Source organism: Oryctolagus cuniculus, chromosome 8 (assembly GCF_051225735.1).
Source record: "Oryctolagus cuniculus isolate XC-2025 breed Fujian yellow rabbit chromosome 8, ASM5122573v1, whole genome shotgun sequence".
NCBI classification, from domain to species: Eukaryota; Metazoa; Chordata; class Mammalia; order Lagomorpha; family Leporidae; genus Oryctolagus; species Oryctolagus cuniculus.
In genome coordinates, this window is record NC_142874.1 from 147688134 (window position 1) to 147711916 (window position 23783).

General features: G+C 61.3%; 1 protein-coding gene across 5 annotated transcripts in view; it reads right to left on the minus strand.

Annotated features, from left to right (window-relative positions):
• ARHGEF10 (Rho guanine nucleotide exchange factor 10) overlaps positions 1-23783 on the minus strand; it is a 118120-nt gene that overhangs the window by 54282 nt on the left and 40055 nt on the right. For 3 of the 5 annotated variants that reach the window (XM_070047238.2, XM_070047237.2, XM_089302831.1), the window contains 8 exons: positions 21692-21806; positions 18160-18266; positions 10083-10160; positions 9031-9210; positions 6994-7110; positions 5058-5150; positions 2468-2638; positions 773-918 (listed from right to left, as the gene is read on the minus strand). In XM_070047238.2, coding sequence (XP_069903339.2) covers positions 773-918; positions 2468-2638; positions 5058-5150; positions 6994-7110; positions 9031-9210; positions 10083-10160; positions 18160-18266; positions 21692-21806 — 1007 coding nt within the window. The remainder of the gene's footprint in view (positions 1-772; positions 919-2467; positions 2639-5057; positions 5151-6993; positions 7111-9030; positions 9211-10082; positions 10161-18159; positions 18267-21691; positions 21807-23783) is intronic. The other 2 variants (XM_070047239.2, XM_089302830.1) reach the window with 1 other exon arrangement.

Here is a 23783-nt window from a genome sequence, read left to right on the forward strand (position 1 = left end):
GACCCAGAAGAAGCTCCTGGCTCCTGGCTTCGGATTGGCCCAGGTCTGGCTGTTGCAGACATCAGTCTGGCCCAGGTGGATCAGCCCTGTGTGAACAGGGGGCCTGGCCCAGCACACAGAACATGGGGGAGCAGCCATGCTCTTACCGAGAGCTGACCGTGGCGCACATCAGAGCGCGGGGGAGGGGCGTGCTCTTACCGAGAGCTGACCGTGGCGCACACCAGAGCGCGGGGGAGGGGCGTGCCCTTACCGAGAGCTGACCGTGGCGCACACCAGAGCGCGGGGGAGGGGCGTGCCCTTACCGAGAGCTGACCGTGGCGCACATCAGAGCGCGGGGGAGGGGCGTGCCCTTACCGAGAGCTGACCGTGGCGCACATCAGAGCGCGGGGGAGGGGCGTGCCCTTACCGAGAGCTGACCGTGGCGCACACCAGAGCGCGGGGGAGGGGCGTGCTCTTACGGAGAGCTGACCGTGGCGCACACCAGAGTGCGGGGGAGGGGCGTGCTCTTACGGAGAGCTGACCGTGGTGCACATCAGAGCGTGGGGGAGGAGCCACGTTCTTACCGAGAGCTGACCGTGGCGCACATCAGAGCGCGGGGGAGGGGCGTGCTCTTACCGAGAGCTGACCGTGGCGCACACCAGAGCGCGGGGGAGGGGCGTGCCCTTACCGAGAGCTGACCGTGGCGCACATCAGAGCGCGGGGGAGGGGCGTGCTCTTACCGAGAGCTGACCGTGGCGCACACCAGAGCGCGGGGGAGCAGCCATGTTCTTACCGGGAGCTGACCGTGGCGCACATCAGCACGTCGTTCAGCATGAACAGCCGGCGTTCTTTGGTTTTCACGACCTCCCCTCTGTCATTGTACACTGTCTCTATCATGTCGTCAGACCGAATGAGGTACCGATTCCCACTGCTCAGGAGCTGAATGCAAAAGCAGCACACTTAGCACGCTGGTTGGCACCACGGAGAAAGCAACACAGAACGAGTCGTGCAAAGATATGTGTCAGGGCGTCCATGTGGGATGCAGTTTCCCTTTGGAGGGAGGCCCTGTGTTCCCGACACTTCACGGTGGAATCAGAGGTGACTTATTAAACACTGGCACGGACACCAGGGTGGGAGTGAGCCCCCGGTGACAGGAGCCGACCGTCCCCGCACCTCCGCCATGGGCTGCCTTCCTCACCCCTGCCTCCACGTGCGGTCTCTGAACCTACAGCCTCTCAGGCCACGGCCAAGTGCTCAGCGGCCTGGGCTCAGTGTGGCGGCTGCTCCCCCCTGCCCCGGTGAAGGCAGCAGAGGGCCCAAGTGCTTGGGACCCTGCCACCGGTGTGGGACACCCAGACGGAGCTCCTGGCTCCAGCCTGGTGGACGCCACATCTCGGTCTCAACCTCTCAATCTCCCTTTCTCTTGCTCCGCCTTTAGAATAAAGAAATCTAAAAACCACATTCCATCACTTGGAACAGCCGGAAGGGGAGGCACTTACTTTTCCCAGGGGCACCTGGCGCTCACTGAGCCCAGCAGACACTGGGGGAAGACGCCTGGGTCCACCCAGGGGCACTCACACCATCTACAGCAGTCAGCCCGGCAAGCAGCCCGGAGCCTCCCCACAGAGGCGCCCGCGGCCCTCTGAGCCTACACCTATGCTGGCGGCCCAGCTCCAGGCCACCACGGAGGAGCCGGCTCCTGTGTGACAAGGCCCCGTGCACATTCACACCTGCCCCAGGACTACCAGCCACGTCTGACTGCACACCACACCTGGCAACCCCCTGCCCTGTCCCCTCGTTTCCCCGTGCCCTGGCTTCTCAGGCCACGTGTGTGATCCAAGCCCTTCAGTACTGCAGGGAACCACGACCTCAACACAAGCCAACGTCAAGCACGTAACTGACAGCTGTCTCAGCCCCCTTTACAGAACACGAGCACTCTCGTTGCTTAATGTCACCGGCAAAGTGGTCACAGCCGTGCGACAGGAGGTTGCTCCCCCGTGGGAAAGTGCCCCTCCGGAGAGCACAACAGGTGACTGTAGCGAGGACGACCATTGGATGCGACTTATGCGACACAGCCTTGGAAGACCAGGGCCTTAACTAGACGTGGCAGAAGTCTCAGGTCAGGGCATGGCAGCAGGAAGACGGCTTCGTGCCTCAAAGCTGAAACGCGGCCCTGCCAACGACCACGTTCGGGCGTAAATCTGACTCCGTCTGCGTGCCGGTGAGCACAAGACATCGGCAGGCGTGTTCAGCTCTCAGTCGCCATGCCCGTAAACACGGCATCGGGAGCAAAGCTAAGAGGGAGGCTCCTGACCGCCTGGGGTGGCCCTGGGCCCCGCGACGGCCCGAGGAGTCTGCACAGCCCTTCTAAGACCTGCGCCGGGCCCCAGCCTCAGCCTGGCAGAGGAGCTGCTCCAGGTGTTCCAATGGGTTAATGAGAAGCCGCTCGTTAGCGCAAAGCAAACACCACGTCAGCGCAGGCGCGAACCTTGTTCAGGTATCTCTCGTTGATGGCTTTCGCTATCTGTTTAATCTCGCAGCGCTGATCGGCGTCCCTCTTCCTCTCATTCAGCTTCTCCGCCAGGGTTTCCAGCTCCGTCAGCGCCATCTGCAGGGGCAGCCGGTCAGGGTGTCCTTTGGCTGTGTTCTTCAGCATGTCCTGTGGGTGCCAGGGGAGGGCAGTGGTCAGCACAGGTGCTGCCCCTCCCCACCAGGGCACCACGTCACTCAGGACCGACACCTGGAGCCATGTGCAGCCATCGGCTCCTTCTGGAGGACACTCGATCGGCATCGGCAGGGCATGACCAGTAAGTGAGCAGTGCGCTTTGCAAAAGCCAAAATGATGCTGACGACAAACCACATCCTGCAGCCCAGGGCACTGGAACCACGAGCATGCCACAGCCCCAGAACTGTAAGCATGGCACAGTACCAGAGCCGCAAGCATGCCACAGCCCCAGAACCACTAACATGCCACAGTCCCAGAGCCGTGAACATGCTACAGCCCCAGAACCACTAACATGCCACAGTCCCAGAACCACAAGCATGCCACAGTCCCAGAACCACTAACATGCCACAGTCCCAGAGCCGTGAGCATGCCACAGTCCCAGAACCGTGAACATGCCACGGTCCCAGAACCATGAACATGCCACAGTCCCAGAACTGTGGACCTGGATGCTGCCTTGTCTCTGACTCCATCCCTGCCTCACTCACCCTGCTGCTCTCCAAACCCACTCCTACCCCACCAGCCACGGAGGCACAGAAGCACAGCGCCAGGCAGAGGAACCCACGCCTGCAAACCTGGGGCCTGGGCTTTGTTTCTGCCACAGAGGCTCCGTTTCCTGGGAGGGAACAACTGACAGGTCACCATGTGGGTGACAGTTTGAAAGAGCATGCTAAATTTTTTAAAGCACAGCTGGAGCCGGCGCTGTGGTGTAGCAGGTTAAAGCCATGGCCTGCAGTGCCGGCATCCCATATGGGCGCTGGTTCTAGTACCGGAGTCCACTTCTAATCTAGCTCTCTGTTATGGCCTGGGAAAGCAGTGGAGGATGGCTTGAGTGTGTGGGACCCTACTACCCACAGGGAGACCTGGAAGGAGCTCCTGGCTCCTGGCTTCAGCCTGGCCCAGCCCCGGCCATTGTGGTCATCTGGGGAATAAACCAGCGGATGGAAGATCTCTCATTCTCTCTCCTTCTCTGTAACTCTGACTTTCAAATAAGTAAAGAAATCTTTAAAACAAAACAAAGCACAGGTGTTTCTTGAATCTACAATAATGGCAATTCTGAGATTAAGAATTCATATGGGGGCGGGCTTTTGTGGTGCAGGAATGGAGCTACTCACCTGGGGCAGGTGGGGATGGAGCCACTGGCTCACCTGGGCAGGTGGGGATGGAGCCACTGGCTCACCTGGGCAGGTGGGGATGGAGCCACTGGCTCACCCGGGGCAGGTGGGGATGGAGCCACTCGCTCCCCTGGGCAGGTGGGGATGGAACCACTGGCTCACCTGGGGCAGGTGGGGATGGAACCACTGGCTCACCTGGGGCAGGTGGGGATGGAGCCATTCGCTCACCTGGGGCAGGTGGGGATGGAGCCACTGGCTCACCCGGGGCAGGTGGGGATGGAGCCACTGGCTCACCCGGGGCAGGTGGGGATGGAGCCACTCGCTCCCCTGGGCAGGTGGGGATGGAACCACTGGCTCACCTGGGGCAGGTGGGGATGGAGCCATTCGCTCACCTGGGGCAGGTGGGGATGGAGCCATTCGCTCACCTGGGGCAGGTGGGGATGGAGCCACTCGCTCCCCTGGGCAGGTGGGGATGGAACCACTGGCTCACCTGGGGCAGGTGGGGATGGAGCCACTGGCTCACCTGGGCAGGTGGGGATGGAGCCACTGGCTCACCTGGGGCAGGTGGGGATGGAGCCACTGGCTCACCTGGGGCAGGTGGGGATGGAGCCACTGGCTCACCTGGGCAGGTGGGGATGGAGCCGCTGGCTCACCTGGAGCAGGTGGGGATGGAGCCACTGGCTCACCTGGGGCAGGTGGGGATGGAGCCGCAGGCTCACCTGGAGCAGGTGGGGATGGAGCCATTCGCTCACCTGGGCAGGTGGGGATGGAGCCACTGGCTCACCGGGGCAGGTAGGGATGGAGCCACTGGCTCACCTGGAGCAGGTGGGGATGGAGCCACTGGCTCACCTGGGCAGGTGGGGATGGAGCCACTGGCTCACCTGGGGCAGGTGGGGATGGAGCCACTGGCTCACCTGGGGCAGGTGGGGATGGAGCCACTGGCTCACCTGGGCAGGTGGGGATGGAGCCGCTGGCTCACCTGGAGCAGGTGGGGATGGAGCCACTGGCTCACCTGGGGCAGGTGGGGATGGAGCCGCTGGCTCACCTGGAGCAGGTGGGGATGGAGCCATTCGCTCACCTGGGCAGGTGGGGATGGAGCCACTGGCTCACCGGGGCAGGTAGGGATGGAGCCACTGGCTCACCTGGAGCAGGTGGGGATGGAGCCACTGGCTCACCTGGGGCAGGTGGGGATGGAGCCACTGGCTCACCTGGGGCAGGTGGGGATGGAGCCGCTCACTTACCTGCAGCAGGAGGATGAACTGCGGGAACCTCTGGATGGGCTTCATCATCAGGCTGTAGAGCGTGACCCGGTCGGGACCAGACTCCTGGCTCTGCTGTAGGGACAGCATGCGGCTCTCACACTGCAGACCGCAGGGACGCCACACCACTATGCGGCAGCCCCAGACCCTGGTCTTTGACCAAGGTTCACCTCTAAGCACTTCCCACCCCAGCTTGCCCGAGCTGTCACCGCCTGTCCATGTGGGAAGAACGCTCTAGAGCAGAAGGGGCTCTGCCCGAGCTCTGTCTGCCCCAGAGGCTCCTGTCTGCCCCAGAGAGGCTCCTGTCTGCCCCAGAGAGGCTCTGTCTGCCCCGGAGAGGCTCCTGTCTGCCCCGGAGAGGCTCCTGTCTGCCCCAGAGAGGGTCTGTCTGCCCCAGAGAGGCTCTGTCTGCCCCAGAGGGGCTCCTGCCTGCCCCAGAGAGGCTCTGTCCGCCCCAGAGAGGCTCTGTCTGCCCCAGAGAGGCTCTGTCTGCCCCAGAGGGGCTCTGTCTGCCCCAGAGAGGCTCCTGCCTGCCCCAGAGAGGCTCTGTCTGCCCCAGAGAGGCTCCTGTCTGCCCCAGAGGCTCCTGTCTGCCCCAGAGAGGCTCCTGTCTGCCCCAGAGGGGCCCTGTCTGCCCCAGAGAGGCTCCTGTCTACCCCAGAGGGGCTCTGTCTGCCCCAGAGAGGCTCCTGTCTGCCCCAGAGAGGCTCTGTCTGCCCCAGAGGCTCCTGTCTGCCCCAGAGAGGCTCCTGTCTGCCCCAGAGGGGCTCTGTCTGCCCAGAGAGGCTCCTGTCTTCCCCAGAGGCTCCTGTCTGCCCCGGAGAGGCTCCTGTCTGCCCCAGAGAGGCTCCTGTCTGCCCCGGAGAGGCTCCTGTCTGCCCCGGAGGGGCTCCTGTCTGCCCCAGAGAGGCTCTATCTGCCCCAGAGGGTCCTGCCTCTTCCGAGCACCGCTCACCAGCAGGTCCCCCGGCTGTCCCAACCAGGGCTGCAGCTGGGGCATCTCCAGTGACCTGGTCGGGAGCTGCAGGCTGCACAGGGAGACCACGCAGCATGGCTTGGCCTGTGGCTCCCCAGCCAGCAGGCACCGGGCTCTGAAACTGGGCAGGGGCCCCAGCAAGACCCTAAGAACACCCTCGGCAGAGGGGAAGCCTCAGCTCAGCCCTGCTACCTCCCCCAGGGAGAGAAGCGCTGCAGCTCCTCCCTCCGCTGGGGCCGGGGCTTCACCTCTCAGCAAACCCTAACTGCCGACAGCAGCAGGGACACTGCCTCCCCGCGCCACGTGAGGAGGGAGCACGGCGAGATGCTATGGCTCACGTCACAGTGGCTGCTGACAAGAACACCTCCCCCGGGCGCACCTGCTGGGCCCGGGGAGTCTCCAGGCACACAGAGGGCATGGGCACAGCCCTGCCCTGAGGGCCTGTGACACAACAGGACCTGAGCTCAGTGGACAGACAGGTCTCTGAGTGCTGCCAAGGTCCTTTCTTATTGATGTCACTGCCTCTGACACACACCTCCCACTGGAGAGGCCCTGCCACGTCCCCTATCACGGCCATCGCCACCACCGCGGGAAGCCACAGGGTGTTTTCCCGATGTCAGTATGGACAAAGCCTGGATCTCACCAATCTCGGGGCCCGTCCAGGCCACTGCAGCCTGCCCCAAAGACCACTGCTGGGGTCTCGCAGTTCCCAACATCTGTGCAGGCACAGGCGTCCCTGCGTCGGCCCCTCCCCTTCTGTGCACCCACTTGGGAGCCGCACAGGTACGAGGCACTTTCAAGTAGCCATGTTCTTCACGCCCACCGCAGCACGCGGGCCCTGCTGCTCTGACGTCTCCGTACCAGCCTTCTGCGCTCAGGGCAGGGTCTGCGGCCTCCCCGTGTGGGATTCCGCCCAGCCCCAGGGCAGCCGGCGGCACTCACCTTCAGGAACTCCAGGAAGGCCGGCTTCGTGGCACATGTCTTCTTGAGGATCGCGACGGCGGTGCTGAAGTTGTTCACGTACTCGCTGTAGGCGTCCAGCACCATGGACTTGGAAAACTGGGGCACAGGAGGGGATGGAGGGAGACGTTACGGACAGGCCAACACTCACTTTTCAACTCAGGATGGAGGCTCGACACTGCCCTAATGCCCCCCTCCAGTGGCCATGATGTCTCATAGGAGAAATGTGTACGGGTCACTCTGCTCTTTACGAAGCCTCCGGGAGCTGTGTGAAAGGCCGGCTGGATCTAACTCTGTGCCCTAACGCACTTCCATGGCTCCTTGTGCAAAACCGTAGCCATCTGTGGCCGGCATCGTGGCACAGCACGTAAAGTTGCCACCTGCAGTGCCGGCATCCCATATGGGCGCCAGTTCAAGTCCCAGCTGCTCCATTTCCGATCCAGCTCCCTGCTAACGCACCTGGGAAAGCAAGAGAAGATGACCCAAGTGCTTGGGCCCCTGCACCACGTTGGAGACCCAGAAGAAGCTCCTGGCTTCAGAGCGGCCCAGCTCCGGCCATTTTGGTGGCCACTTGGGGAGTGAATCAGAGAATCAAAGTGCTCACTCACTCTCTCTCTCTCTCTCTCTCTGTAGCTGACATTCAAATAAATAAATCTTTAAAACAAAACACAAGACCGTGGTAATTTAGGCCGTGTTCTGCTGACAAAGGGGTGGAGATGACAAGTGTGGATGAATCTCCCGACGACCCTGCTGAGCCTCACTTGGTAAGGAAAGAGCACCAGGTAGCTCGCTGTGCAGGATCAGACGGTGGGGGGAAGGGCCCCGGGACGGGAGCGGGGCTGGCACGCGCCTCTGGGCCAACCCACGGCCGCCTAGGCTTGTTTTCCCAGAAGCACAAAGTTTCCAGAGGCAGAAACCTCTCGCCCTTGGTGGCAATGTCCACAGGGAGAACCCTCCAGAGGGCGCAGCGGCGAGAGCGGTGTGGACACCGGCACAGACATCGGAAGGGTTTCACCTGAGCAGGCTTTTTAGAAAAAGATTTGTTACATTGTTAAAATACTTTCCAAGGGGACCGGCGCTGTGGCTCACTTGGTTAATCCTCTGCCTGCAGCGCCGGCATCGCATATGGGTGCCAGTTCTAGTCCCGGTTGCCCCTCTTCCAGGCCAGCTCTCTGCTGTGGCCCAGGAGTGCAGTGGAGGATGGCCCAAGTGCTTGGACCCTGCACCCGCATGGGAGACCAGGAAGAAGCACCTGGCTCCTGGCTTCAGATCGGCATAGCTCCAGCCATGGCAGCCATTTGGGGGGTGAACCAACGGAAGGAAGACCTTTCTCTCTGTCTCTCTCTCTCTCTCTCTCACTGTCTAACTCTATCTGTCAAATAAATTAAAAAAAATAATTTGCAAGGAAAATATTTAAAGAAGAATGATAAAAGTTGAGGCAGAAGTGCAATAGCAAAGTAAATATCCCCTATTTCTCTTGTTCCGTCAGGTCCATGGAGGCTTTGCACAAATGTTTCAGCCAGAACTCTGCTTTCCCACACGGTCACAGCATCCTGTAACCCCCACAACTGCAGATGGAGAAACCCGGAGCCCACACTTCGCAGCAGGTGACCCGGGGCCCAGGTCTGCACTGCTGTCCCTGAGAATGTTCCAGATCCAAGAGGAGGCGTCTGGAAACCCTCCCGCTTGGGACTTCCTGCTGCTCCTGGGCACGGAGGACCCTGCACCCAGACGGTGAGGCCCGGCTCAGGAAGACAGGGCCCACACAGGGCTGGGATGGGGCTGCTCTGAGAGTGCCGGCAGCGGAAGCATCACACGGTGCAGGGATGCACCCGCGGCGGCTGCAGCCTCCGTCTCCTGCCCGCCAGCTGCATTGCCCGCCCCCCCGCCCCGCCTGCTGGTGTCTACCAGGTCACCTCCCAGGAGCCCAGGAGCCCTCAGCCTGGCCCTGGCGGCACTTCCTGTCCTCAATGAGAAGAGAGAAGAGAGCCCACGGGTGTGGGGGTGCCCGGCCGTTACCGAGGCCACGAAGACGTCGCCGATCATCTCCACAGAGTCCCACTCGGCCACGCGGCTGGCCAGCGCGATCTGGAACATGGAGTGGCACTGCAGGATCTCCTTGACGCGGTGGAAGACCGTCCTCAGCTTCCTGTCGCTCAGCAGCCGCGGCTCCATCTCGGACAGCGGCTTCTCGTATTGCTGCCACGGGACAAGCATGCGGCACCCGAGTCACCCCGACCTCCGTGCCACGACGCACATAGGACACGTGTCCTCGGGGACGCGGCACGGCGCCTGCCTTATCTCTGCAGTCACGCTTATTAACACACCAGTTAGGGTGGCACGTTGCCACACGCTGCCACACACTACCACACGCTGCCACACGCTGCCACACTGAATTCAGAACTACATAAGACAGGGCAATGAGACGTGCAGGCACACTACCACATGCTACCACACTGCCACATGCTGCCACACGCTACCACGTGACATTCAGAACTATGTACAACAGGGCAGTGAGATGCAAAGACATGCTGCCACACATTACCACATACTGCCACACGTTACCACACATTACCACACACTGCCACATGTTACTACACGGTACCACACACTGCCACATGTTACCACACATTACCACACACTGCCGCATGTTACTACACGTTACCACACACTGCCGCATGTTACTACACGTTACCACACTGCCGCACGTTACCACACATTACCACACACTGCCACATGTTACTACAGGTTACCACACACTGCCGCACGTTACCACATATTACCACACACTGCCGCATGTTACTACATGTTACCACACGTTACCACACACTGCCACATGTTACCACACGTTACCACACACTGCCGCATGTTACTACACATTACCACACGTTACCACACACTGCCACATGTTACCACATGTTACCACACACTGCCGCACGTTACCACACACTGCCACATGTTACTACACGTTACCACACACTGCCGCACGTTACCACACACTGCCACACATTACCACACACTGCCACATGTTACCACACATTACCACACACTGCCACATGCCGGTCAGGTACCTCCAAGATCCTCTTAAGAGCATCCACGTAGTTCTTTTCACTGTCAACAACGGAGCCCAGGATGTATCTTCTCACAACCTGCAGGAAATGTCACAGTATGATGGGTCCAGACCGCTTTGGAACACACACGAGAGAACTTTACTCCTGTGTGGGGGCTCGCTGACAATGCTGTCTTTGTAGAAAAGGCGTTGAACGGTGAGCTGACTAAACAGCATTACAGGAACAACCATTTCCCACATTAACACACAAATATAAATTATAACTACAGCCAAGTAAAATGCATGCACTCACGCAGTGACAACAGCCTGAATTAACCGATTGTGTTTCATGTGTCCGACACATACATTAGACGATATTTCAGTATAAATTAAATACAAAAAATTCCAGGGGTCAGCATTATGGCGCGGGGTGGGGGGGTTAGGCCGCCTCTTATGACGCAGGCGTCCCAAGCCGGACGTCCAGTTCAAGCCCCGCTGCTCCACTTCCAAGCCAGTTTCCTGCTAATGTGCCGGGAAAGCAGCTGCTGATGGCCCAGAAGGACGCAGTAGAGCTCCAGGCTCCCAGCTCTCCCTGGTCTGACCCAGCCCTGGCTATTGTGGGCAAGTGGGGAGGGAACCAATGGATAGAAGACATTTCTCTCTCTCTCCCTCTCTGTCAGTCTGCCTTTCAAATAAATACATTTTTAAAAATTCCACTCTTGATCAAAGAACGCTATTATTGACAGTTATCCACAATTACGGACAAACAGAAAGCGTGTGGAAGGCGGAGCAATTCTGGCACAGGTCCTTTGACCGCACGGAGACTGACCTAAGGCAGAAGCGGTGAATCCCTCACGTTCTGAGATGTCTGCATTCCAAGCACTGCCACCAATTTCAACCCACACGGTGTGGCCGAGACGCCTGTGAAAGGCCACCTGGTGCTTCCCTCACCCTCCACACAGTCCAGGAGGAGGAATTTGCCAGCAGATGGAGAATACAGCATAATATTACGACACAGTTGCTTTCAGACCAGCACATGTGCACTCGCTCGCATGCACACACACCAAACCATGTGCACACACTTATCACACACACACGCCCAACATGCACCACAAACCTGCATACCCACACACCACCACACATACCACACATGTGTGTATCCACATACCCAAAACACGCATATGAACACACATACCACACCACGTATAAACACATGCACAGAGTACATGCATCTGAACACACAGTCACACCACACCACACACAAGCACGCATCTGAGAACACAACACGCATGCATCTGCCCACACACTTGTAGAAGCATGCACACACCACACGTATGCATAAGAATACGTGTGCACACACACGCACACACAGGCATGCTCCAGAGTTTGGCTGGGCAATCCCTGCCTCTGAGTGAAGCCACTTAGAGAGACGTCGGTGCCACCCAGTGGGCAGAGAGAGCATTTCCACAGATGAGTTAAGTAGACCCCAGGGCAACCAAGAGTTACCCCCACGACCAACAAAGGGGCCACCATTCTATATGTCAAGAGCTAGTCCAATTCACAGAAGTAAGACAAGAATCAACCCTTGTAGGATACCTAATAAGAGACTGATGTATTAGAAAACACAGCCCCCCCCCCCAAAGATGGGGCTGGCATTATGGTATAGTGGCTAAAACTGCCACCTGCATGGCCAGCATCCCATATGGGCACTGGTTCGAGTCCCATTTGCTCCCCTTCTGATCCAGCTGCCTGCTAGCCTGCCTGGGAAAGCAGCAACAGATGAGCCAAGTGCTTGGGACCCTGCAGCCACGTGGGAGACCTGGAGGAAGCTCCTGGCTCCTGCCTGGTTCTAGCCCTGGCACTTGCAGCATTTGGGGAGTAAACCAGCGGATGGAACCCCCTTCCGCCCTCTCTAACTGTAAGTCTGCCTTTCAAATGAATAAAATAAAAATCTTAAGAAAAAATGAAAAAGCAAACACAGCCATGGCTATGCATGAACGCCTCCCACAGCCCAGAATGGATGCTGGGAAGCCACAGTGCTGAGCAGCCTGGCCCTGCTGTGTGGCTGACCCCAAGCCCTGGGTCCTCAGACCCTTCACTGCTGATGGTGACCGAGTGACTCCCCACCTCGTCTCTACCAGAACTCAGATCCCCAGACACCACCCAGGCCCCTGCGTACAATACTCGGGGAATCAGAGCCATCTTCCAAAGTCCTGAGATGATACAGACAAAGCAGGTCAAAAGGCCTAAGACTGGCATAAACTAATTGAAACACAAGCCAAACTGGTCTCCCAGATTTCACGGCCACTGCACGTGCTGTCGCTCATTTCAGGCAGTCACGTGGGACAGACCAAACGGGACGGCCGGCCAGGTGGTCAGGGGAGGGTTTGCAGGGTTCAGTGCTGTGACCATTGGCCGAGAAGCTCAACACAGGGCAAGGCCACGTGGGAGCGCTCAGCACTGAAGGGTGCTTTTCTGCCTACGTGAACGGAACAAAGCAGGGGACTTGTCCCCTGGCAGGAGGGAAAGTGGTGTGCGGATGTCCGGGTTTGTGGGCCAAGCCCAGGGAAAGCGGGGCTGAGGGAGGGGCAGCTGCTACTGTGTCTGAGGCCCGGACAGGCTCAGGAGAGCCCCCTCTCTGCCACTCCACACCCCGAGAGGGCGACAGGAGGACTTCCAGCTCCAAGGGTACGTTTCACACAAACAACCACACAGGAAGCAGGAAGACGCCCCTTCCCCCACGTGAGGCCTGCAAAGAGCTCAGCACGCGGCAGCTTTAGTTACGCATCCTGATGTCTGCTTTCAAGAAAAAACAGTAATTAAGGAGATCAACACCCAAGTTTGAGCTTTAAAGAGCAAACCCCACCAAGTGGTCAACAGGAAAACTAAAGCTGGATGGAGAAACAGAGTCCTGAACGCTGAGAAATCACTGTGTTCGTGAGCTGGCCACGTCTGCATGCAGTCCACAGCGCAGGCCCCTCACGTGGGCCCTGCCTGTGTGTCCCCTACCCCAAGACCAGCACGGCACCACAGGACGCGGTACCGCGAGTACAGGGAAGGTGAAGACACTGAGTGACGCTGAGTGACTAATCCACCCCGACTCTGCCACGCCCCACACGCAGGGACCTGCGACGGGATGCAGCTCGGACAGGTCCTCGCACCTCACAGAGTAAAAAAAAGCAGGTGGAAGTCACGCAGCCCAGAGAAGACCACGCGGCCAGGGGACAGACAGGTGCTCTACCCACTGTCCCCTCACAGACCCACAGCCACCAACGTCTCCTCAGACACACACCCCTACTGATCCCTCACAAAGTCACACACCCCTACCAATTGTCTCCTCAAAGACACACACCCCTACCCACTGTCCACACAGACCCACACCCCTGCCACTGTCCCCTCACAGACCCACATCCATCAACGTCTCCTCAGACACACCTCTATTGATCCCTCACAAAGTCACACACCCCTACCAATTGTCTCCTCAGAAACCCATAACCCTACCTACTGTCCCCTCAGAGACCAACACTTTTCTCCACTGTCCCCACAGACACACACCCCTACCCAGACTCCTGAAAGACCCATAGCCACCAATGTCTCTTCAGATACACACCCCTACCGATTGTCTTCCTAAAGCCATACAACCCTACCCACAGTTTCCTCACAGAGCAACACCCAAACCCACTGCTTACACAGGCCCACACCACTACCACTGTCTCTTCACAGACCACACCCCTACCCACGGTCCCCTCGCAGTCCACACACAATACTCAGTGTCCCTTCACAGACCACAGGACGTCCTCTCTCAGCAGAGGCTCACACCCCTACTCACTGTCACCACACAGACCACACCCCTCCCCATGGTCTCCTCACAGACCACACCCCTCAAAAGGGTCCCAACACAGACCACTCCCCTCCCCAGGGTCCCTCACAGACCACACCCTCCCCAGGGTCCTCTCACAGACCACACGCCTCCCCATGGTCTCCTCACAGACCACACCCTTCCCAGGGTCCCTCACAGACCACACCCCTCCCCACGGTCCCTCACAGACCACGCTCCTCCCCATGGTCTCCCACAGACCACACCCCTCCCCACGGTCCCTCACAGACCACTCCCCTCCCCACGGTCCCTCACAGACCACACCCTCCCCATGGTCTCCTCACAGACCACACCCTCCCCACTGTCCCTCACAGACCACACCCCTCCCCACGGTCCCTCACAGACCACTCCCCTCCCCACTGTCCTCTCACAGACCACACCCCTCCCCATGGTCTCCTCACAGACCACACCCTCCCCACTGTCCCTCACAGACCACTCCCCTCCCCAGGGTCCTCTCACAGAACACACCCCTCCCCATGGTCTCCTCACAGACCACACCCTTCCCAGGGTCCCTCACAGACCACACCCCTCACCACTGTCCTCTCACAGACCACTCCCCTCCCCATGGTCTCCTCACAGACCACACCCCTCCCCACTGTCCCTCACAGACCACGCCCCTCCCCATGGTCTCCCACAGACCACACCCCTCCCCACGGTCCCTCACAGACCACACCCTCCCCACGGCCCCTCAGACCACACCCCTCCTCACTGTCCCTCACAGACCACTCCCCTCCCCACGGTCCCTCACAGACCACACCCCTCTCCAGGGTCCCTCACAGACCACACCCTCCCCACTGTTCCTCACAGACCACACCCTCCCCACAGTCCCTCACAGACCACACCCTCCCCAGGGTCCTCTCACAGACCACACCCTCCCCAGGGTCCTCTCACAGACCACACCCCTCCCACGCTCCCCTCACAGACCACACCCCTCCCCAGGGTCCCTCACAGACCACTCCCCTTCCCAGGGTCCCTCACAGACCACACCCTCCCCAGGGTCCTCTCACAGACCACACCCCTCCCCAGGGTCCTCTCACAGACCACTCCCCTCCCCACTGTCCTCTCACAGACCACACCCTCCCACGCTCCCCTCACAGACCACACCCCTCCCCAGGGTCCCTCACAGACCACACCCCTCCCCAGGGTCCTCTCACAGACCACTCCCCTCCCCACTGTCCTCTCACAGACCACGCCCCTCCCCACTGTCCTCACACAGACCACACCCTCCCCACTGTCTCCTCACAGACCGCACCCCTCCCCAGGGTCCTCTCACAGACCACACCCCTCCCCATGGTCTCCTCACAGACCACACCCCTCCCCACTGTCCTCTCACAGACCACACCCTCCCCACGGTCTCCTCACAGACCTCACCCCTCCCCATGGTCTCCTCACAGACCACACCCTCCCCATGGTCTCCTCACAGACCACACCCCTCCCCACTGTCCTCTCACAGACCACACCCCTCCCCAGGGTCCTCTCACAGACCACACCCTCCCCAGGGTCCTCTCACAGGCCACACCCTCCCCAGGGTCCTCTCACAGACCACACCCCTCCCCAGGGTCCTCTCACAGACCACACCCCTCCCCATGGTCCTCTCACAGACCACACCCCTCCCCACTGTCCTCTCACAGACCACACCCTCCCCACGGTCTCCTCACAGACCACACCCCTCCCCACTGTCCTCTCACAGACCACACCCCTCCCCAGGGTCCTCTCACAGACCACACCCTCCCCAGGGTCCTCTCACAGACCACACCCTCCCCAGGGTCCTCTCACAGACCACACCCCTCTCCAGGGTCCTCTCACAGACCACACCCCTCCCCAGGGTCCCCTCACAGACCACACCCCTCCCCTCGCTGTCCTCTCACAGACCACACCCCTCCCCAGGGTCCTCTCACAGACCACACCCCTCCCCTCGCTGTCCTCTCACAGACCACACCCCTCCCCAGGGTCCTCTCACAGACCACACCCCTCCCCAGGGTCCTCTCACAGACCACACCCTCCCCAGGGTCCTCTCACAGACCACACCCTCCCCAGGGTCCTCTCACAGACCACACCCCTCTCCAGGGTCCTCTCACAGACCACACCCCTCCCCAGGGTCCTCTCACAGACCACACCCCTCCCCATGGTCCTCTCACAGACCACACCCCTCCCCACGGTCCTCTCACAGACCACACCCTCCCCAGGGTCCTCTCACAGACCACACCCCTCCCCACGGTCCTCTCACAGACCACACCCCTCCTCAGGGTCCTCTCACAGACCACACCCCTCTCCAGGGTCCTCTCACAGACCACACCCTCCCCAGGGTCCCTCACAGACCACACCCCTCCCCAGGGTCCTTCACAGACCACACCCCTCCCCAGGGTCCCTCACAGACCACACCCTCCCCATGGTCCTCTCACAGACCACACCCCTCCCCAGGGTCCCTCACAGACCACACCTTCACTCACTCTCCTCCTAGAGCCTGGTCCTACTTCCTGTCTCACAGGCACACTCGCTGCGCACCAGCCCACACTCAGGGCCCGGCTTGGCCACTGTTCGCCATCAATCACGTGTCATCCCGCCCACGTCCATCTCCACGCTCAGGGCCCAGGCCGTGCCAGCCCCGATCCTGCCATCCTCACAGCACTCCTCTTTGCCCTGGCTTTGGAAACCTCAATTTTCCTTCTCCACTGCAATGTCTGTCCAAGTCCTGTCCAAGTCTCACGTCTTCCGCCCTCACCCCAGGCCCTGGTAAGCGCTCACAGCAGTGACACGCGTGTCAGTGAGTTATCCAGCCTCAGGCCTGCAGAACCACGGAGGGGACGTCAGCCAAATCCCTTTTTCATTCTCACGCAGCTGTGATGAGACAAACGTGGAGCGGAAGTGCGAGATGCTTTGCTTCTGTGAAAATCCGCCGCAGGCCAGCCTGGCCAGCCGGCAAGGCGCAGGTCCCCACCGAGCAGAGGGCGCAGGTCCCCACCGAGCAGAGGGCGCAGGTCCCCACCGAGCAGAGGGCGCAGGTCCCCACCGAGCAGAGGGCGCAGGTCCCCACCGAGCAGAGGGCGCAGGTCCCCACCGAGCAGAGGGCGCAGGTCCCCACCGAGCAGAGGGCGCAGGTCCCCACCGAGCAGAGGGCGCAGGTCCCCACCGAGCAGAGGGCGCAGGTCCCCACCGAGCAGAGGGCGCAGGTCCCCACCGAGCAGAGAGGAGGTAAGAAGTGTGGGCTGAGAGCACAGACGGGCCAGGAATCGGACTCCCGCCGGCAGAGCTGCGGGCGTGATTTGGATGACTGACCTGCTCTGACCCTCGGCTCGTGTGCAACGCTTTGTGTGCATGACACGCCGCCGCCGTGCAGCCCGCGATGCAGCCTGCGGCCTTCCAGACCGAGCGCTGGGCAGCGGCACTTCCGCTGTCCCCGAGCTGTCTGCACCCCGTCGGCTCATGGAGCCCAGGGACATAATGTGTCTGCTTTTCCTCATTAATTTCAACCTGTGCTTCCCTGTCCGCTCAGAATGCAGCGCTCCTGCTGTGACCTGACCGATTACCAGCGCCTCCTCGGATGCTTTCCAGTTCCTTCCCAACTCTGAGCTGACCCCCGGGCATTTGACGTGGAGGAGGTGAGACCATATTGACCTATGTATCATCCATGTATCTATAATCTATTAATCAGCCTATTACCTATGCATTTACTCACCTTTTATCCTGCCACCTCACTCTCCACGCTCTACACAAATCTACCCTCGTGGAAAAGAACTCCAATCCCATCCAAAGACACCACCACCTGCCCTCAAGATGTTACAAAATGCATCATGTTCAGGCGATGTGACTGCCGATTTTAAACCTATTTTAGTGTCAATCTTGGTACACACATCACTTCGCGTACAGCACCCGTCTTGTCTTCCTGCAAGCGTCCTGTCAATGCAAACTCGTGCAAGTACCTGTCACCCAGAAGGAGGTTCCACCCGCTTCTCAGTTACACTCAGAACACGCGCTGAGTATCAGGAACCCAGATGAAGTCTCTGGCCCCAGCTGTGCCCGACATCAACCTTGCATGGCCAGACCAAGGCAGAAATGGAAGGCCCGAGAGGAGGGGAGTGGGGAGGGGCTGCAGACAGCGACCACAGGGCCTGTAAGTATCCACACGCTTTGGAGACCAGCCTGCTGCCCTGGTCACACCGCTGAGCTCAGCCCGGGCACAGGTGCAGGCCCCGACCCCACCCTCTGGAGGGGCCCACCCTACCTGCTGCGGAGACAGCCCCTCCGGCATGGGCAGCAACACGGCCTCCGGGTGCTTGCAGTCCACATCAATGAACAAGTTCTGCTCTTCTTCGAGACCAGATCTGTGATCTGAGGAGAGCGACCAAACGTGAGCTTCACGCTGACCGCGCGTCTCGGTAACACCCAGCTCCCTGGGCTGGCGCACCAACCTCCATGCAGCCAGCTCGACGCTACAATGGAATTTCAGCAAAGCCACTGAAACCTCTTTCCCTGATGGTAACGACGGCTGAAACGGTCAAAATCTGAAACTTGACCTCAGAGGGCAGAGGTGGCACCTGATGCTAGGTGGTCGGGTGGCTACGGGCATTTCTGTTCCTACCCTGTACAGCGCCCTGGTCAGAACACGCAGAGACAGCCGAGAACAGCTAAAATCTCTGCTCCTACCCTGTACAGCGCCCTGGTCAGAACACATAGAAAACTGAGAACCACTGGAATCAACCTGGGTTGCCTGGGATTCGGCCTATTTCTGGGTCTCCAAAGGAGGCTGCAAAGGTACAGTTTCCCACAGATCAGAACGTCTAACCAAAACTAAATCCAGTTTTGAGAAGTGGGACACAGCTGCCGACACGGAAGAGACCACAGAACGGCGGGGAGCCAGGAGGCCACGGAGCCTCCCGTAAGAGAAGCCCGAGGAGGCAGGACCTGGAGCCCAGGGCCTGGCCAGAGGGGCTTTCACAGTCCAGCATGGCTCCAGGCCCGCGTGGACGCTGATCAACTGCGGGTGGGGGATGCCTGGCACAGGGTAATGTTTGGAAATGCTCCAGGGACATTTTCGTGCGCCTGGAACAGGAAGCAGTGGTGCAGTGGGGACCACTCCCTTCCAGCTGAGGGAGTGAGGGCAGAGGGGTTGGGATTCTCCTGTTAACCAGTGACCTCCACCCGTGACCCGCCGAAGATCACCTCCCCTAACCAAGACGCACTTCACCGTATCGGGGCCTGCTCAGGACTTTCCGGGCCACCTGTGGGTCCACCCCCTGGGGCCCCGCCAGCCTGCAGGTCGGGCTACAGCCTGCATGGGGCCAGGCTGGGCATTTCTGACCAGCTCCCGGAAAGTGCTGCTGGCCACACAGCACAGAAGGTGGTGCAATTTCTCCCTGTGCGTCCAGGGGGTGGCCCAGGAGCCATCCCCGGGGAGCCTGTCCTTGGGCATCGCTCCACACGTGGCTGGCGTCCCGGCCAGGACACGGATGCCACCGCACAGCTTTCGGGAAGGCACCTTGACCCCTGCGGGGTCTGACAAACTTCCCTGCCGGGCTGGAGGTGCAGAAGTGGGGCTGGGGCTGGAGGGGTGAGGCCTCGCTGGTTTTCACGCACGAGTGCCCACCCGAGGAAACACTTGATGTCCTTTGTGCACACAGACACGCACACGCCACACGGGAAAGCTGCGGGAACCACAGCGGCTGCTTGGTTCTCTCAAGCACCCTCCCCACACATCAGGGCCCAGAGCTGACACGGGATTCCTCCCGACGCTAACGAGCTCGGCCGCTGGCTTGCCGCCAACGCGGGATCTACTGAGACATGTTCACTTGTCATGCGTAACCACACACGACTGGCCCCTCAGCAAGGCCTCGGGAAAACTTGAAAGCCCTGCCCTGCCCTGCCCTGCCCTGCCCCGCCCCGAGGGAGAGGGGTCTGAGCCCTGTGGTTAGAATGCCCCGGGCGGCCCACACACTCACCGGCTCATGGCCACTCCCCGAGTCGCTCAGAATGCACGTGGACCGGGGCCCTGCACACAGGCGGCACTACCCAGGACATCGGGGAAGGGCACACAGGCGGCACTACCCAGGACACCGGGGAAGGGCACACAGGCGGCACTACCCAGGACACCGGGGAAGGGCACACAGGCGGCACTACCCAGGACACCGGGGCCCTGCACACAGGCGGCACTACCCAGGACACCGGGGCCCTGCACACAGGAGGCACTACCCAGGACACCGGGGCCCTGCACACAGGAGGCACTACCCAGGACACCGGGGCCCTGCACACAGGCGGCACTACCCAGGACACCGGGGCCCTGCACATAGGAGGCACTACCCAGGACACCAGGGAAGGGCACACAGGCGGCACTACCCAGGACACCGGGGAAGGGCACACAGGCGGCACTACCCAGGACACTGGGGAAGGGCACACAGGCGGCACTACCCAGGACATCGGGGAAGGGCACACAGGCGGCACTACCCAGGACACCGGGGAAGGGCACACAGGCGGCACTACCCAGGACACCGGGGAAGGGCACACAGGCGGCACTACCCAGGACACCGGGGCCCTGCACACAGGCGGCACTACCCAGGACACCGGGGCCCTGCACACAGGAGGCACTACCCAGGACACCGGGGCCCTGCACACAGGAGGCACTACCCAGGACACCGGGGCCCTGCACACAGGCGGCACTACCCAGGACACCGGGGCCCTGCACATAGGAGGCACTACCCAGGACACCAGGGAAGGGCACACAGGCGGCACTACCCAGGACACCGGGGAAGGGCACACAGGCGGCACTACCCAGGACACTGGGGAAGGGCACACAGGCGGCACTACCCAGGACATCGGGGAAGGGCACACAGGCGGCACTACCCAGGACACCGGGGAAGGGCACACAGGCGGCACTACCCAGGACACCGGGGAAGGGCACACAGGCGGCACTACCCAGGACACCGGGGCCCTGCACACAGGCGGCACTACCCAGGACACCGGGGCCCTGCACACAGGAGGCACTACCCAGGACACCGGGGCCCTGCACACAGGAGGCACTACCCAGGACACCGGGGCCCTGCACACAGGCGGCACTACCCAGGACACCGGGGCCCTGCACATAGGAGGCACTACCCAGGACACCAGGGAAGGGCACACAGGCGGCACTACCCAGGACACCAGGGAAGGGCACACAGGCGGCACTACCCAGGACACCGGGGAAGGGCACACAGGCGGCACTACCCAGGACACCGGGGAAGGGCACACAGGCGGCACTACCCAGGACACCGGGGAAGGGCACACAGGCGGCACTACCCAGGACACCGGGGAAGGGCACACAGGCGGCACTACCCAGGACACAGGGGAAGGGCACACAGGCGGCACTACCCAGGACACCGAGGCCCTGCACACAGGCGGCACTACCCAGGACACCGGGGCCCTGCACACAGGCGGCACTACCCAGGACACCGGGGCCCTGCACACAGGCGGCACTACCCAGGACACCGGGGAAGGGCACACAGGCGGCACTACCCAGGACACCGGGGAAGGGCACACAGGCGGCACTACCCAGGACACCGGGGAAGCGGCAGTGCCATCGCCGCTGCCACAACTCCCCGCGTCGACAGCTGCTTACCGTGCAACGCCCCCTCTGTTTCTGGAGATCCCCAACCACCCCACAGCTGCCCCCATCTGAGAGGGGAGGCCCTGGCCGGCCAGGCTTGGTCTAACCCTGGGATCCACAGGTGTCCCACACCCCAAGGCTGTGTGAGAATGTTCCACGCCACGCCCACAAACATGCAGACCTGCGGAGATGAGGGACTTGGTCCTGATGAACGAGCGGCCCCTCTTCACAGCCGCCTTCGTCTTCTCCAGGCCGTCTCTGGTGCCCTCCTTCGCCGCCTTCATCAGCTTCTGCATCTGCCAGGCAAAGGGGGTACGCATGAGACGGGAGGGGAGACGGGACAGGAGACAGGAGCGGGAGATGGGAGGGGGGACAGGACAGGAGACAGGAGCGGGAGTAGGGATGTGGGACGGGAGGGGAGATGGGACAGGAGACAGGAGCGGGAGATGGGAGTGTGAGATGGGACAGGAGACAGGAGCGGGAGATGGGAGTGTGAGACAGGAGGGGAGATGGGATGTGGGACGGGAGGGGAGATGGGACAGGAGACAGGAGCAGGAGATGGGAGGGGAGATGGGACAGGAGACAGGAGCGGGAGATGGGAGGGGAGACGGGACAGGAGACGGGATGGGTATGAAGCCGCCAGCTGCTGCTGTTGTTCTAGAAGAAAACAGTCAATTGGCTTGGGCTCCAAACAGCGCCTGCAGCAGTGTGCATACCTCAGGGGAGAGAGAGAGGGAAGGAGGGGGTGGGGAGAGAAGGAGGGGGTCTGGGGCTACTTTCTGCTTCCCCGCTGTGGCTGCCACATTTAGAAGTCGGTCTTTATTTCTGTTATAATCACCGACGAACTCATGGCTCTGCCCAGGCTGCAAATGGCAAACTGCCTGCCCAGAGCCAGACGGTGCAGCCACTGCCCGTGGGCCCTTGCGGCTCCTGTTCCGCCTCTGCATGCTCTCTGCCGGCCCTGCCTGCAGCCCAGGGCCCTAACACCGAGGCAGCCCCGCCCCCATGGCCCCTGCCTGCAGCCCAGGGCCCTAACACCCGAGGCAGCCCAGGGCCCTAACACCCCAGGCAGCCCCGCCCCCATGGCCCCTGCCTGCAGCCCAGGGCCCTAACACCCCAGGCAGCCCCGCCCCCATGGCCCCTGCCTGCAGCCCAGGGCCCTAACACCTCAGGCAGCCCCGCCCCCATGGACCCTGCCTGCAGCCCAGGGCCCTAACACCCCAGGCAGCCCCGCCCCCATGGCCCCTGCCTGCAGCCCAGGGCCCTAACACCTCAGGCAGCCCCGCCCCCATGGCCCCTGCCTGCAGCCCAGGGCCCTAACACCCCAGGCAGCCCCGCCCCCATGGCCCCTGCCTGCAGCCCAGGACCCTAACACCCGAGGCAGCCCTGCCCCCATGGCCCTGTCCCCAGAACCTGGGCACCAAAAGGGCGAGACAGAGACCTGCGGCTGTGATGTGGGCAGAGACAAGGCCGCCCAGGAGCCAGGCTGCCCTGCAGAGAGGGCTCAGAAGGGGACGTCCCCTGTGGGCCGGGCCAGAGCCCACCAGCGGCACTTTCACCAGCCAGAGTCCTAGGTCAGAGTCTCAATGGGGGCCGCGCTGGGCACAGCAGGTGAAGCCGTGAGCATCCCATGCGTGCCCCGGTTCGAGTCCCAGCTCTTCCACTTCCAATCCAGCTCCCTGCTGATGGCCTGGGAAAGCAGCAGAGGAGGTCCCAAGTGCTCGGGCCCTGCACCCACGTGGGAGACCTGGAAGAAGTTCCTGGCTCCTGGCTGTGGCTTGGCTTGGCCCTGGCCATTGCAGTGATTTGGGGAGTGAGCGAGTAGATGGAAGACCTCTCTCGCTCTCTCTTTCAAGTAAACGAATAAATCTTATAAAACACTAATCCAAAGACCTGCACCTGCCTCCCACTGGCATTCTGAAACCCAGCACCCGAGGCCCTGATGCCGGAAGCCAAGCGAGTCTCCTCTCCCAGGAGGCAGCGCGTGCACCCCTTGCTGCGGCCCCGTCACCGGGGACAGGGCACCTGCCGACGCCGGCGCTGGCTCTGCCGACCCTGGCCCTGACCCTTGCATCCGTCGACGCCCACAGGTGCCCTTCCCGAGGAGGTCCACATAACCATGCTGAGGCCCGGCCACACCAGCCCCACATCAGAACCATCAACGCCGCCGTCAGCCCCTGCCGGCGCGGCCCTTAACCCCACACGGGAAGGCGACTCTGCTGGCACGTCCTTGTCCTGTTCCCGCCGGGCTCCCACTGCCGGTGGTCTCCAGC